This window comes from Pollachius pollachius (genome assembly GCF_949987615.1).
Source record: "Pollachius pollachius genome assembly, chromosome: 11".
Classification (NCBI taxonomy): Eukaryota; Metazoa; Chordata; class Actinopteri; order Gadiformes; family Gadidae; genus Pollachius; species Pollachius pollachius.
Genome location: NC_136944.1, coordinates 19,858,313 through 19,875,812, shown reverse-complemented (window position 1 = coordinate 19,875,812; position 17,500 = coordinate 19,858,313). Strand labels below are relative to the sequence as shown.

General features: G+C 47.2%; 1 protein-coding gene across 1 annotated transcript in view; it reads right to left on the bottom strand.

Moving 5' to 3' along the window:
- Positions 1-17,500, bottom strand: part of grin2aa (glutamate receptor, ionotropic, N-methyl D-aspartate 2A, a) — a gene marked incomplete at both ends in the record, with an annotated part of 93,584 nt that overhangs the window by 33,553 nt on the left and 42,531 nt on the right. The window contains 2 exons of the mRNA XM_079746180.1: positions 5,426-5,860; positions 8,529-8,695. Of these exons, the coding sequence (XP_079602306.1) occupies positions 5,426-5,860; positions 8,529-8,695 (602 nt within the window). The remainder of the gene's footprint in view (positions 1-5,425; positions 5,861-8,528; positions 8,696-17,500) is intronic.

The window sequence follows — 17,500 nt, the reverse complement described above, 5'->3', positions numbered from 1 at the left end:
AACACCAAATGGGATTTTCAGCCTCAGAGTCACCTTTATGGCTGAGCCTCGGTGTTGATCAATCGTGTTGATGTCACATGGAAACTTGACCTTCACCGATCGTTGAACACAATGCACGAAGCAAAGTGCAAAAGTTGCAAAAGTACAGCAAACGACAAGCGACGTCTGACCCGAGTAGTGCCCGACACGATCAGACGAATGCACTTTAACATCTAATTACTCGCGGGAAAAAAAGACTGCTGTAAAGCCAGCGTAGCTCAGAACACAGAGACGACTTTTATTCTGAGTAGGACAAAGGGTTCACGTCCACGTTCAGAAGCTTTCATTTCTCCCAAGATCCCCCCTGGGACACATACCTTCTAGTATATATGTCGTAACAACCTGCTCCTCAGAACCTGATCTGCCCATATTGCTTCAAAAACCAAAAGTTCCCTTTCCTGCTTGACCCCAATAGCTGTGAAGGAGGCAGCCTCTAACCACTATATTTCTTCCTCTGCACCTCATAAAAATACCTCTTGGTTCTCACCGAACCCGGGACATTTAGGAGGGGTGACTCTTTTGCCTGAAGCATATAAAAATAAGTATGTCATAAACCTGCACTATCTAAATTTTCTCATTTGCAGCCTCTATTGGCTTGTGTTGCAGCAACAGTTTTAGTTTAGTTAGGGGGGGGGAAGTGATATATATAGAGATTTTTTTCCCTATGAATCAAAATTATCTTCTTGAGAAATGTAGTAGCTATTTTTATTGGAGTAGCTAGCAGTAATAGCTAGCAGTAATTAAGTAGTAAGTAAAGTGCAAAGTTTAGGTTCAACCCTGTTAAGACCTGATAAGCATTAAGAACGTCCTGCTAGATCACCGCCATCAGCTGGCACTCCGACTGCGTCTGGGCGACCAACGTCTACTAACCAGATGTTTCAAATAGGCAAGAGGGAACAACGGGGGCCTTCTCAGAAGCTTTGAGCAGGCCAACATTATTTTTTGAGACAAATGTGAAAGGCCATGTGGTGATGATGGTGAAAATGATCTGATATGAAAATCTGATTTGTTGATTGATAATCTAGTCTTATAAGCAGACAAGCTCAAATCTGGGTAAACTGCGTTCCGTTTTCTTTCACTTCACACTGTTTGGACTAATCATATTGCTGGAAGAGAGATCTGTGAGTGTGTAATTGGCTAGCAAACAGCAAACGAGTCAGCTAGTTAAAAAGCCAGCCCTGGTTAACTTATCCCGGTACGAAGATAAGCTAGAAATTCCTGTCCGGACTCTGGTTGTGAGAAAACGTGTCTGTAAAGGTTTTAAATCAACATTGTGTAGAATTGCCATTATAGAAAAGACACATTCATATCCATTTTCAGAAAATTTTGTCCACTCGCGCAAATTAGTTTCTCTATGCCAGTCTCTCCCCAGAAGTTCTGCTATATCATAATAGGAAGGCTGGATCCCCGATAAAACTGGCCCAAATTGGTGTTCGAACATGAGAGAAAGGGACTGACGTTCCAGGACATTGTTAGGCAATGGTTGGATTTGGTTAGTTTGATATGCAGGTAGGGGTTTGTATGCATGTGGCTTCTCCGCCATGCTCTGATCACACTGCATTCAGTCCGCCCAACGCTCCGTAGGTTTTCATAAGTGGTGGGAAGACATGGGTGACAGGCAGAGCTTTTCATTGATCTGTCACAGTAGCCAACGAGAGATGAATCTCCATCGCAAGAGCATGTTATGCGTGTTTGTGTCTCTGTCCGTGTTTGTATGTGTGTGTCTTAAATAGGTATTAAATGTGTGTGTGCAGGGGAGATGTCCATCTGCCTCTGTCCGCGTCCGGGCTCGATGCCCACCAAACAGGTGCAGCAGACAGGGGGTTGCTAGGAGACGGGGCACACATAGGGGGGACCAGGTACAAGAGGCCGACGACTAGAAGCAACCCTGACCCACAGGCACCGAGCTCCTTCCAAATGTGGCGACGAGTTTCAGTGTGCAAACAGCCACTCTCCATTATCCCTCCAATCAGTCTGCTCATCAGGGGGGAGGAAGAGGGGGAGGAAGAGGGGGAGGAAGAGGAAGTGGGGAAAGGAAGAAGAGCCATAGTAAGTGAGATAGAAAGCGAGAAACAGAGATTGGACGAATAGTAGAGAGGCAAGGAGAGGGAGAAAGAAAAGGAGATGCAGACACTCTTGGTAAGAGTTAGAACAAAAAATAGAAATAATGAATGTGTATGTTTGAATGCACGCATGCGTGTGTGTGAGCGCGCGCGTGCATGTGGCATGGGTTTTTGTCCTGCGTGAGACATGTACTGCAGTGGAAACGGAAGACTCCCCTTCTGATAAATTCCTCTGTTTTTATTGCTTTCCCTGCGGCACAACCTGCAAGTTTTGAAATCTTAAAGAAGACAGACTTATACTCTCCCTGTATCATATCAGCAGCAGATAGGGGGGCTGGTGGGGATGGAAGGCTAGAGCAAAAGGAATAAACCAACCAAACATCTAACCAGACCACAACAGGCAAGGGCCCTGGGGGGGGGACTGTTGATGTGGAAATATTTAAGCATCAAATGATTCTCACAAATGTGTTCGGCGATAATTTTGGATCCACCTCCCCCCGACTGCGCCAGAAAACACAAAAGACGAGAGCGCCAATGCGTGCGAGATAAAAAAGAGGCGAGATGAAACGACCACGGTGGCTTCACCAGATAGAATCAGTCCGCTGAGGTACTCAGTCATAGTACCAATGACTAACAAAACGGTGGGTTCTGTCTGTGTATAGATTATATGCAATATATCCAAATAAAAGACCTGTCTCTCAATTGAATATGGCTTTAAAATTGTGCAATAATTAGGCCCTCAATACAATAACTACGCGTTGGCTGATCGCCATGCAAGAAACGTGTGGGTAGAAGTCACACACTGTTTGTGTCTCTGGGTTTTCTGAATAGCTTGATAATATTTGGTTGATTCTAGATCTATATAATGTAAAAGGTTAATGGGGTTGTTGCCAGAATACAAAGTGTGTGTGAGAGCGAGAGTGAGAGAGAGCAAGAGAAAGCAGGACAGAAGGAATGAGAGAGCGAGAGTGTTGTTAGTGTTGGTTCTTTTAATGCACCTATAGTTACGTATATCAATACCTCTCCTCTCCTCTCTATGCAAAGTGCATATATTTGGCTTTACACTGCATAGATGACAGCTACTCCCTGGTCTCTATATTATGTGTGAGTGAATGTGTGAGTGAGTGAGTAAGGATGTGAGTGAGTGAAGGAGTATGTGTGTGTGCTTGCGCATCCAAACCGAATTTCGACCCTCGTATATCTGGGCGAGAAAACTATAATTACCTGTCAGAACAAACTACAGTCACCAAACACACACACACACACACACAACCACACACATCCGCACACACATCCGCACACACACACACACACACACACACACACACACACACACACACACACACACACACACACACACACACACACACACATTGTGATGAATAAGTGCTCAGGTCTGTTAAAGACCTACTGTTTGGCACAGGTCAGTGAGAAACACACTGTAAATCTGTCATGGCACAACACACTCCTGCAAGGAGCTATTTCTCTTTTAACCCAAAGCCCTACACAAAAGCAAAAGCACAACACACACACACACACACACACACACACACACACACACACACACACACACACACACACACACCTGCTTTTTCGGAGGGTGCCAAATTTATCACTTGGTCAGATTGCTGCACTGCTGGCAGGCACCATTTTGCTCTCTGTTTATCATCCATCTTTCACTTTTGTTTGATTTCCTGTTGCCCTTCTTTCTAGTTCTTGGGAAAATATATTCATGAAAGTTGCATGCGTCACTGTGTGTCCATGTGCCAAGGTCTAGCTTTTGTGTTGTATGGGTTTGTATATTTTGCCATTAAGCATATGTGTGTGTGTGTGTGTGTGTGTGTGTGTGTGTGTGTGTGCGCGAGCAAATGTGAGTGTGTGTATGTGCGTGTGTACGTGCGTACTAGTGTTTGTGTGTGTATGCATGCCTTATTCGTCTCTAATCTAACTAGACTACAGCTCTTGATCCAACAACCGAGACTGGCTCTCTGCCCTGACCTAGGTTCGACCAATCTGGTTTGGTTATGTCCTGGCTTTGAATCCGGATTGGCCCACCTCTATCACACACAACAGAGACATCTGTGGCCACACATCACCTTGGCCATCACCTGGGTAGTCCATATGTGGCCCAGATACATCACGTGCCATCACCTGGGCCATCACCTAGACAATAACCAGGGCCACCACCTCGGCCATTACGTGGGTCACCACAGATAAAAAAAGTCAGCTTTCCAGTGGCGAGTGCAGCCAGGGCTAGATCAGTGTATGCAGTTTCCTGTATCGGCTTGAAGCATCGTTCTCCAGAGTTGCCCCTCAAATCCCATTATTGAAATAAACATTGTTATCGAAACAAGTTTTTTTTTTATATATTAATGTTTCCTAATTATATCACATTTAAATTCAGCTTGTGAAATTTCTTTGTGCGGTTTGTGTTCCGTCGTGCCGACATGATTAACTCGCTAATCTAAAAACCGATGGTGGAGAAAGCGAGAACAGAGACCCTTCCCATGTCAAGTGGATGGCGCGGAACGGGGGATTTCAAGGGCAATTAATGAGTTACATCAGAGGAGAGCCAAAACACAGAGACTTGTTGATCGTCACAACACTTCCAAGAATCTAACTCTGTGCCATAGGGGCGCCATGTTCAATCAAGATACAACCTGTCCGTTTAATTCCCCAGCCTGCGCATTTTGTTCTTTACGACGAGCGGCCGAGCATCCATCAGGATTTATCGACGCGGGAAACACACAGAGGGCATCGGCACGTGAACCGAGTCCGCGTCTCGAGTCAAGACTCGTTTGGAATTAAATACGAGGAGGACTCAAAGTAAGTGAGAAACTTAAAGTGGCTGAAGGCCAGATTCAAGAATCAAGATTTTGAAACTGAACAACCAAATATATTATGGATGCCCCCTCCCCCCGCCCCCCCCCCCCCCCCCCCCCCGAAATCATCTGGGGAATCGATGACAAAGATTGGTCAGAAATCTGCCAGGAGCTGTCTAAAATCCAAATGGTCTCATACATAGGCAGACTCAGGCCACTAGAAACAGATTCTCTCACAGAGCATTACACTCATTAATATCTGACAAATGGCTGTCTTTTAAATATAAGGTATAAATAATATATCTTAAACCTTACCTACATTCCCTTTAAGCATTGGGTTACGCCAGGGGAAATCACTCACACACTCTGTCACTCTCTTCCACTCATTCACTCACACGCCCACACACACACACGCCCACACACACACACACACACACACACACACACACACGCCCACACACACACACACACACACACCCACAGGGGTGGTGGTCTCCTTACTTGTGCAGGGCGCTGGGGGGCAGCCTGCTCCCGGGCTTCTCCCCCTGGGGGGCGTAGCAGGAGGTGCGCGTCTCGGGCACGTCGCCGTACTCGGCCAGCATGGCGGCGGCGGCCGACGCGATGACGCCCAGGCCGTCTCGGACGCGCGCCTCCAGGGGGTAGTCCCAGTCGTCGTAGGACACCGAGATCATGCCCGAGGGGAACTCCTCGGGCGTGGCCTCGGGGTTGCCCGTGGTGAGCGAGGGCACGATCCAGATGTAGCCGAAGCCCGTCAGGCCCAGGGAGCGCGCCTCCTCCAGGATGTAGAGCGCCTCGTCCTTGGAACAGTACAGCAGCACCACGGGCGACTGCACCTTCTTCAGCATGATCTGCGAGCGGCTGTCCTCCTCCACGGCGTCCAGGGTGATGATGTTCTGCAGGTCCCAGCCCACGAAGCTGGGGGGGGGAGACACAGAGGGGGGGTGAACGGGGACGGGGAGACTTTTGACCGTCTATCTGCAGATGGTGAGGTGGTACACGTTTACACTGTGATGGGCTGATGACGAGCGCATTGATTTCCGTGAGGGTTTCGTCTTTTGGACTCCGCTACGTCTGGTCTGAAGATAGCTACGATTTGTGGATACTTTCTCGTATTTGTTTTAGTGAGACCGGCGATTTCCTCTTGCCTAGGGCCAATCACTAAGTAAGCGCAGGCATGACGTGATTCACGAGAGTCCCAGCGGAAAGCTTTCCCTGTTGAACAAACATGCCGTTAATGGAAGGGTGTTAAACACGCGTTTCATCATCAAGCTGGCGCCGATCGACTCGGTCTAACAACAATAGACCGCTGATTGGATTGAGAACCAGGATCTCAACTCACTCACAAATGATATGGCTAATTCTATACGCTGCGTGTCTGAGGACATGAAGAACATATTAGAATCAGACGCTACACTGTAATAAATGGTTTGGAAGGTGGAGCGGCAATGCCATTGATAAGAATATACCATCTGTCAATTATCTACAACTGCAGTAGCTGCAATGTTTCAGAAAGGAGACAGAGTGTTAATACAGGATGCGTAAGTGTAGTTTTAACGTCTGGAGGGTTTGATAGAACGATCACATTAGGGCCTAATGGGCCATGATGTTTAGCATGCTAACCCAGATGAGGCATTGAGGAAAAAATAAGGGAACAAAAAGGTCAAAATGAATGTTTTAACACAACAAGCCAGAACTATTGCTCAGGGTTCAGTGGCTTCGGAGCAGTCCTTTGATTGCTAATAGCTGCTCTGATTTTCCAATTGCATGTTCAGAGAGACAGGGCTCCACCCCATGAAACATTAGTGCCGTGAAACTATTAGGAATCAGGGCCTTTTTTTATGTAAGAATACAGCGCCGTCCTTATTATAGCTCGGTGAGGGGGCGCGTTTGGGCCAGAAATACTAGTGAAGAAAGAACCAAGTGGTCTCAATATTTCCTCTGTTTCTTACCTTGGGAGGTTTGCAACGATCAAATCGACTGTTTTAATCACATATGCCATGAACATTTATTTTGGTGCGAAGAGAAATACGTATCGAGTCACACCTGTGCAAGTGGGTTGCCATGGTATCTTATGGGTTCAAACAATTATCAGCAAACAAAAATACATATATTTCTTGTCCTGGACAGATATCTGTACTTTATCGGAGCAACACTTTATGAGAAAAATATTTTCCAAGTGTCTAGTGCCCATTCCAATCCAACAACTATAAAATTTAATTTCCATCACTTTAACAAAACCCTCATATGAACAGATAGCATAGGAGCTGCGAGATATTGAACTATTCATCTGTAGAAAATAACAATCAAAATGATCCTATTAATCGTATTAAAGAGACATGTCCTCTCTGATGGGAGAGAACATTTTCTCTTTTGCGAGATGGTGGTACCGTCATCACAAAGAGAAGTAACAACGACAAACTATGAAGAAAGTACAGAGAATGTCTTCAAGCAAGGTAATAGTGATAGAGCCTTCCAAAGTGACATGTTACTACTAAAGCTAAAAACTCTTTTGAGCTTACAAAATATTAGTCAGGGACGTCAGCCCCTTTCATTCTCGTTTTGTTTTTGGACTTCATTTAGTCTGTTAGCTCCGGATAATAAATCTGAGGTAATAAAAAAGGCCTAACTAAAAGCTATTTTCATTCAGAATAAATATTGCCCTACATATTGCAAAATATGTGGAATATTATTTAAATGAGCAACTAATGTGAAAGGGAAAAGTTTGTTGACACTGTAATCGTATTAGTCAGTCGTCTGTCAACCAATGAGAAGAGACAACACTACAAATAGACCAGCCAGTCAGCATCTGTCCGGAGCACCACCCCATACAGGCCTTTTGTTATTCCTTCACCCAGTAATTAGGCATCGCTTGCCACGGTGAGCTGCTCCCACAAGTGCAAGTGACCCATTTCAGTGCTTTTCCTTAATATTTTCATCCCGGTAATCGTATTACTTATGGTTGCTGAACCATTTAAGGTGAGGTTAAACTGCTAACTGTCAGCTTCCATGCGAGCGGGTGCGTTCCATACCATTCTGGCTTTTCCCTTTGTGAACGTGTATTATTTTTTACTCCGGGGTTTGGGGACTCGTTTTGGGGGAGATTAAGCATGGAATACGGAGTCATATCCGGCGAGCGTTCGGGAAAGCCCTGGCAATCGATCACCTGGCTGTTCCTGATCGCAGACACAACGGATGTCGGTTCAGGTTTCAATTGGTTGATCGCTCTGATTGATCGACTAGCATTGTCTCCTTTTGTCCGGTGTGGTGATGAATATTCAAGTATTATGGGACATTTGCATTCCCCGGAAGAATGTCTCCTCTTGCCCCTTTCGTTGGTTTATTGTACAGTTGTTATTCATCGCATGGCTCTTCTCAGTGACACATGAAGACACGAGAGCTAAATATAAACACGTCAACGAATCGTTTTCTGCTGAGCGATGCGGCAAAGGGATTTCTGCTGGTCCGAATACCACGGATCGTACTGATTTTAGAGGAAGCCTCTCGAAAACGTCACACATGCAGGACGCTGCCGATGGCTCGGTCCCAGATAAAGGCAGAGGTTTGGGGTTAGCCCTGAGCTGACCTGTTGTCCACCGTGGTCTTGAGGATATTGATGAACTCCTGGTAGCCGGGGAACTTGGAGGTGACGATGGAGAAGATGTGCCAGTCGTACTCCTCCATGATGTTGAGCATCAACAGTGCCTCCTGCTGGATGGAGGCACCAAACTGGAAGAACGTCGACTTGTCATCCTGAGAGAGAGAGAGAGAGAGTGAGAGAGAGAGAGAGAGAGAGAGGGAGAGAGAGAGAGAGAGAGTTTAAGTCAAGTCAGATCAGATGAGGAGGCACAACCCAAGTTCACCCAGAGCGTAACACTCACAATGATGACACACAACTAATCTCTGAATTCATGAACGGAAAGTAAGCGAAAGAGACACCAGAACCAGAAAGCATCAATACGCAACACTGAATGTGACATCATGTCAGGAATTAAGTCACATCTAATAAGGCAGCACCGCATTAACAACCTTGAGACACACACACACACACACACACACACACACACACACACACACACACACACACACACACACACACACACACACACACACACACACACACATACAGACACACACAGGACCAAGAGTAATAAGCTTTGCACAGAGAGGAAGATACATGGATCGGAGCACAAGAGAAAATTCAATTATGCCCAAATTGGATAGGAGCGGTGTAGACTGCGCAGTGAGAGCCACGCGGATCTGGGCTCTGGCGAACGCCGGTTCCATTCACTCCAGCCCACTCTATTAAATGTGACTCAGAATCATTTGCCACGCTCAATATGGCCAAGGCAAGATGGGCATTTGGACCGCACACGAGAGCCACTATTACAGGCGGGTGAAATGCAACCGATCCCATTCGAATTCAGACTGATTAAAGCCAATTTCATTACTCGGAAGGATTCATTCTTAAGATGACCCATTACACGGTGTTGTAAGTTAGAGTCGGGAGAAAAATGTGGCCGGCTTCACCCCAAAAAGATGCACACAAAGTACTCGGGAGTCCTTAGGACTGCGAGGATCGCTCTGCTATGCGTGTGCGTGTGTGTATTTGTGTGTGTGCACGCATGCACGCACACACACACACACGCATCTGTGTATGCACAACACACGTGGCCGCTCGATTGAAAGGGCAGAAGCACAAACACGGCTTAACCTTTACCAACCTGCGCAGTGAAACAGTGATACTCTAGCGTAGCTAAAAATGCCACCGAGCAGTGAAAGCCGTGTGGGCTCGTGCCCTGAAACGCTGCTGCATGATACCGGAGGGAAGCCGAGGGACGGGGAAGACAATGAAAAGAGAGCAATGAGAGAATGAGATTAGAGAGCAAACAAAGCTGGCTAGGAGCAGGGTTGGTTTCAAAGCGTATTGCGGTGCCGCTGTAACATCTTCCGACCCAACGCTCCCCCTTCAGTCGCTCCATAATGTGCGCATCCACAATAAACATACATACAAAACATATTGGTCTTTAATGTTATCTCTCTATTTTCATGTATTATTAGTACATGTGTGCTGCTGGTGTCTGTCTGTGTGTGCTGCTGGTGTCTGTCTGTGTGTGTGTGTGTGTGTGTGTGTGTGTGTGTGTGTGTGTGTGTGTGTGTGTGTGTGTGTGTGTGTGTGTGTGTGTGTGTGTGTGTGTGTGTGTTTGTCAGTGTGTGTCTGTGCAAACAGCTGTAATGGGCAAATGGGGCGGGGTTATATAGTGGGGTATAGAGTGGGATCCTTCTCTGAGTATCTCTTAAGGGTTAGTTACCCCGTCACCGTGGCAACTTGATACTAAACTTGGCTCACGGCTTCCTCAGCAGGCAGGCAGGCAGGCAGGCAGGCAGGCAGGCAGGCAGGCAGGCAGACAGACAGACAATGAGCTGATCAACACAGTGGGAGGGTGATGTTGTCCCGGGTGCCTGAAGCCTGTCATGTTAGAGAAACAGCCAATGGCATGGCAGCTTATCCCACTGGAACACTGCAGTCTGTCTGTGTGCTTTACTCACACCACCGCCCTCATCCTCAGCGTGCTCTGCTCTTCCCTCTACCACTCTCACACACACACACACACACACACACACACACACACACACACACAAATAAACACACACACCTGACCACTTACACACATGACCATGTAAGAGTCGAGAAGTTAGGGATTGTGTGGTGGGCTATAAATAGTCGTCCTCATATCCTCTTCTTCCGATAGCATCCAGCAGCATCCGATTTGACAGCACACAGACACACACACACACACACGCACACCCCCACACACTCACAGAAATACACACACACACCACACTCAAACACTCAGACACGCGCACGCGGAGACGTCCGCGCCCTCATAAGGTAATTGATGTCATCCACACATGTAGCGATTGACGTTCTGAGTTGAACCGATAGACTGCGGTTTCATCCAGAGGAACACAACAGGCTGTGAGTGCTGGCAGCCATATCCTCCGCGGCCTCCGGAGACTCACACTATCAACGGCCCATCTGAACCCAGGACACATTTTGTAATTTTCCACAACAACTAAAAGAGAAAACAAAACCTGCAGGGTTCTATTTCCTGGTGTCACCGGCCTTTTTGGTGATGCGTTAATGCCAGGGTCGTTAGGGAGACAGCAGCGGAGGCAGAGAGACGCGTTTGTAAATGTTAATCGGCCATCGCCCCCCTCCTGTTGGTGGAGTGTAGGCCTACATGGAGGCATCCTTACGATGGTACAACATTGTGCCGGGTACACGAGGCTGGGCTTTAATGCTGAGACCACAGGCCAAGTCCATAGATCTACAGAGGCTTCTCTGTGGTTGGGACTCTGAGAATTAGCATCGGGAAGTCTGATGGTCAGGCCGGCAGGCAGGCTTGTTTCTGCAAAAACAGATCAATTCTTGGCTTATTGAACACGGATAGGACATGCGGTAACACACACACACACACACAAACACACACACACACACACACACAGATTTTTGTGTGTGTGTGGTGTGATTACGGCGGTTTCTCTGTCAGGACTTTTTAACAAGCAAAAGAAAACCTCAGGGGGGAAAACGTTGACTAAACAACATCATTCATGCCCCTTACTTCCACTCTCTTCTCCCTCTCTCCTCATCTCTGTCTCCCTCTCCCAGCACCCTCCCACCTTCCCTCCCTCCATCTCATCTCCCACTCACTCCTTCTTCTTTAATAAGTCCGGCATCATCAACCGCCTCTCTCCATCTCACTCACTCTGACTGGTCAGTGCCCTCCCTCTCTCTCTGTACCACATCTCCTCTTTGTTCTATAACTCTCTCTCTCTCTCTCTCTCTCTCTCTCTCGCTCCTGGTCCCTCCATCCATCGTGGCCCTGTCTCGCCCACTCCCCATGTCTCCTAATCAGGGTCTGTCCTTCCGCCAGGGGCTGCTACTCCAGGGGGGTCTTGGGGGGGGGGTCGGTCCTCATTAGCCTGCCGTAATAATGCACCATTACGAATCAAAACAGTCACAGCATCCCGGATCATGATAATCACATCACGTTGTGATTATCCTCTCAGTTCACTCCGAGAGTCGCGATTAGCATTGCACCTCCATTTAGGCGTGACCTCATGACATCGATTCAAACCATTTGGAAGTCTTTTGTGCAATTTAATAAAAAAAGCCTATTCTTTAGAGAGGGGATACAAAATGTGCTATTAAGAGATTTTTTTCCTTGAAGCAATTTTTCCATTTTTTATTATTCAGTTTAAATAGCAGACAGTTAGATTTCGTAATGGCCATTCATCAATGGGAAAGGTCATCTTTGTACTCATACTGCGGTTATCACATATATTTACTAGGCTGAGTGGTTTTCCTTTCACCTTTTCCTCGCTTCATGTACTGTCTCCGGCAGCTCTGCTCCTTTCCTCCTCTGCCCGTCTTCATCATTTCTGAATTTTAGTTTCATAAGATATTATATATTTGTTGCCATCTATTCTGATTCAGTTTTGATACGCCTCTGTATTTCACACCTTGGATTATCCACCCCAACCAGCAGCACATAAACATGAGAATGTTGAGTCTCATAATTCTCTAATTTAAATGTTGAAAATGACGTTATTTATAATATGAAAATAATTTACAGATGATAGGATTACAGAGTTATGCAAATGCTCTAAATGAAACACATCAGTCACACGTTTTAAGTCCTAATGCGCTTGCTCTCTCTCTCTCTCTCTCTCTCTCTCTCTCCCACTCGCCCTCTCTCTCCCACTCGCCCTCTCTCTCACACCACATTCAGGATTCAATCGGACCATTCATCTTCATCATGTGTGTGTACGTGAGGTTATCCAGGTGTAGGTGTCAGTGCAGTGAGCGATTCACTAACAGAGAAGTAACAGAAAAACACTATTGTGCTTCCCAGCTGCAGTGCACGGCTACATCTGTGAGCCATCAGTGGCCTCACAGATGGGGTCAGAGTGTTTGACACCCATAGGCCCAAACAGAAGGCAGATGCCAACAAGCAGACAAGAGAGTTAGAGTGAGGGCATGGGTGAGAGGCAGAGAGTCTATGTGAGAGAGAGAGAGAGAGAGAGAGAGAGAGAGAGAGAGAGAGAGAGAGAGAGAAACAGAGAGAGTGCCAGTGTGACTGGAAGAGAGACAGGAAGAGAGACAGAGACAGGGAGATACATGGAGAGAGAGAAGGGAGAGAGAGATAGAGGGATGGAGAGAGAGAGAGAGCCAGAGAGACAGGAAGAGAGACAGGAAGAGAGACAGAGAGAGATACAGGGAGAGTGATATTGAGATTAATAGAGAGAGAGAGGGAGGGACAGAAAGCCGGAGCCAGAGGAAATCAGAGAGACAGGAAGAGAGACAGAGAGAGAGAGACAGCGAGAGTAATCCCTCACTACAGCGCTGTTACCGGCCCCTCGTCTGAGCTACTCTTCCCATCCAACTACACACACTCCACATCAATATGACAACAAGAGAGCATTGTATGGGGAGGGCGTCCATGTTGACTCTGCTCCCCCTTAACAAGAGGGCTACGTGTTCTGTGAGAGCTGCAGCTAGTCCTCGTCCCTATTAGCTCTTCCACTTCCACTTGATTGGCTGCCAGTGAGGCCTGCGGGATAATTGGCTGCATTTCATTGGCTGGGAGGACGTGCGACTGCCCAGGGAGAAGTCACACACACACACACACACACACACACACACACACACACACACACACACACACACACACACACACACACACGCACACACACACACACAGACAGACACACACACACACAAACACAATCACACACAAGGCGCCTAAGGGAAACTCCCTAATGTCCCTGTTGGCATCGCAGATGGGTCACTTACAGTCATGGGCACACAGAGAGAGAGAGAGAGAGATGGAGCGCTGACAGAAAGAGGATTGTGGACAGGGCAACGTGACCGTCCGACGACCACGGACGCGAGCGTGAAGGACAATCAAGGAGAGGATGAATAGAAACACACCTGTGAATAAAAGAACCCTGACGGAAGGACAGAAAACAAATATCTCAGTCGGATTCTAGCCAAGGCCAGCGTTCATATTGCAGTCATCTGGAGAGCTAGAGATTCCCGATAGGGGCGTATTGAACACTGCATGTACACACACACACACACACACACACACACACACACACACACACACACACACACACACACACACACACACAGACACGCAATAGCTATGTGCCCTTCACACACATGCAAAGGTGTGTGAAGGCCAAATCATTACTGGGAAATTGAAACATTTCGAGAAGCCCGTGAATGAAAGCACTAGAGAGATAACAGGAAAGGCGATGAAGAAAGATTTGATGTGTTATTCCTCTGCCTTTGCCTGGTCTTCACCTTCTAACCGCCCTCACAGTCGTCCTTTCCACTTCATTCACTTCATCGCCCGGACTTCTGACCATGGCGCCAGAGAAAGACATTCTGTATCTGCTTTAGAAACTCGATCGGAAACCCCCTGTTTCTCAAGGCAAAACACGCTCACCAATGCCTGTCCACACTTTGGGGCGGTTGACACGAGATCCCGCTGGATCGGCTCATTAACAGTACCTACAGGTTTCACGTTTGAACCTATTTGTTTGATCTATTTGGTTATAATAAAGATCAAAATGGGTGACATGAAAATGATCCACAGGGAACCTATGTACATGGGTGGGCTGAGATCTGAACCCGACAAGATGCATTGTGGGAAAGGTCTGCTCGGCATCACATGGTGAATTTTTCCCTTGTAATTTTAATTTGCTGTTCGCCGTTTTTTATTCGCTGATTTCCGTTTCGGCTCCGCCTCTTTCTAGAGGTGTTGGTGTCATAACAGGGAGATGATTGGATATTGCACACATAGCGGATTAACTGGAAAACCCTTGGGGGGGGGAGGAGCTGTCGTTGGGCTGGAGAGAAGAAGAGGGAGGTGAAGCGCAGGTGAGATGGAGGCTGGCAGCATTTCTGTCATGTGTATGCACATGGACTATTTTTTTGGGCATTGGCATTTCTTTTACCTAGCACGAACCCCTGAGTGTGTGTGTTTGTGTGTGTGTGTGTGTGTGTGTGTGTGTGTGTGTGTGTGTGTGTTGTGTGTGTGTGTGCGAGAGAGACAGAGTGTGTGGGAGTGTGTGTGTATGTTCCCCAAAGGCTACCCGAGCAACATGTGATGTTTAATGGAGAGTCTCTAAGAGAGAGACTCTAGTCAGTTGATATTTCAAATTAACTATTTGAAAACTGCAAAGCTATAGCCACATCACCCAAACATACTATTGCACTCTAATATGTATTGTGTAAGTCCGGCCAATCCGCAAAAAACTCGATCTGAAGCTGTCAATTGCATTTGCTGATTGCTAACCCTCACCGTGAAATAAACTGCCACACCACAACAAGTCAACAGCTTTGTCTGGCAATCGGTGTCATGGTTTCAGCTTCCCTTCCCTTGTAGTGTAACAAATCCCTAACAGAGTCTACAAGTGTAGCGCACAAGCAAAAGCAAACCCACACTATGCACACACCTGCCCACCCATGGACGCACACACGCACACATACAAACACATCCAATCCCGCAGACAGACACACACACACACACACACACACACTAGCCAACACACACACCTGCCCACACACACACACACACACCTGCCCTCCTGCACACATGCACCACACACACACACACACACACACACACACACACACACACACACACACGCGAACACACACACACACACACGCACCCACACAATAAACAGAAACTGCAGACTACAGGAAATCTAGACTTCCGGACAGCAGGAAAAAAAAAAATCCACGACCCCACTAATCCGCAGGCGCCCCCCCCTCTTGCTCCTGCGCCTCCGCAGTACAGTGTTTATCCCATTACAGCCGGCCGGCCTCCCACTCAGCTCACTCCATGTGAAGGCACAATGAGAAGTGGCAGCCCGCATTACTCCACGCTGCACTCCTCATAATACACTCTCCTCTCCGCTCCCTAGCACGGCTTTACACCACCTGCCCCATCAGCAGCCCTTCGCCCTTTCTTCTCTCTTCTCTTTGTGTGTTCCCCCCCCCCCCGAGCCGGTTCCGACCCCCACCACCACCACCACCACCACCACCACCACCACCACCTACCCCACCACTTGCTCTGCGGCCCCCGCCTTGTGATCCGTCCAGTCTCCAGCAGGGTGGCACTGAAAACACTCACAGTGTCAGGCGGGCGACGATTCATGTTTCACGTCTGCTTTCTACGGGACTCTGCTGGATGTGTATGCAGGAGTGTGTGTACTTGTATGTTGGTGTTTGTGTGTCTTCCTAAAACTGCACGTCCGTTTGCTACAATTCTCAAGATTATCATGAGTGGTGGGTCACAATAATCTATTATTTTTATTATTATTAGTTGAACGATGCCATGAACGATTATTAGTTCATGGCAACAAATTTCTTTCAACAATTCTGTGTAAAATCTTCTTTTTATGTGCATAACATATTTCATTTTATTGGTTTATCTTCGTGCAGGTTTTTTTGAATTTCTACATCAAAGATAGATGATCCTTCTGAACCACTTGAAAATTCAGGGCCGTTATTCACGATCGGCGTGCTTTGCTCCGTTAAATCGATGTGAATCTAGTTCTAAGTAATCATGATACAGGGACATCTCTAACAGATTGGGCACCTGCAAGGTGTCCATAAATCAGAATGTCTGTGCATCAGAATAATCGATTAATCTCTCATACAACCCACCGATTATTTCGCCATGTAAACTGTGCGTTGAGCACATCCCAAACTCTCATCTCCTCCTCACAAGATGTGGAGTCTACCTCCAAACACCAGCGCTTTGCGCTTGTTCCATCTCCTCCTCATCGCAGACACATAATCAACAGATATCTACACCGCCACCAGCAGGCAGCTTAAACACCCAGCCAGCCGGGTCTATTTTTAACGCAACCTGTTCCCTTTTCAACGGTTACAGCGAGAATCCGTCTTGTTGCTCCGGCAGGCAACAGATCCAGGTGAGGACACGCTGTAGCTCTGCGCACCTGTCTGCAGGCCGGGTGCCTCTTCTGCCCTCACCTGGCAGCATCCAGTGATTTTTTGTGACGAACAGCCACCGTGTGCCCAATGACGATTGCAATACGCGCACAGAGACGGAGGAAAGAGGCGAAGAAGCGGAGATACACCCTTTGATCTGTAGTGGCGGTTGACATCTGGGGGACAACATGGTGGTCACCAGTGAAAGGATATCCTCTTTCTCCTCGTCTAGGAGCAGCACAGCTAACTATGCTATCGCAGAACTTCTTGGGGAAGACGAGAGTTAGGCCTTGTTAGCACTTTGAGTCTGCCTCGTGTATGAAAAGTGCTATATATATATATATATATATATAAAGTTGCCTTGCCTTGCCTTGTATCCTGGGTTGTTATGGAGGTATTCTAATGAAGATAACTTATTGGCCCATTCCAGTCGACGGAGCTTTCCGAAGGGCATTTAAATGCGTCTATTTCAGCAGAAACCTATTCAGACATCTTGTCTAAGAGCGTCGGGGTCCGAC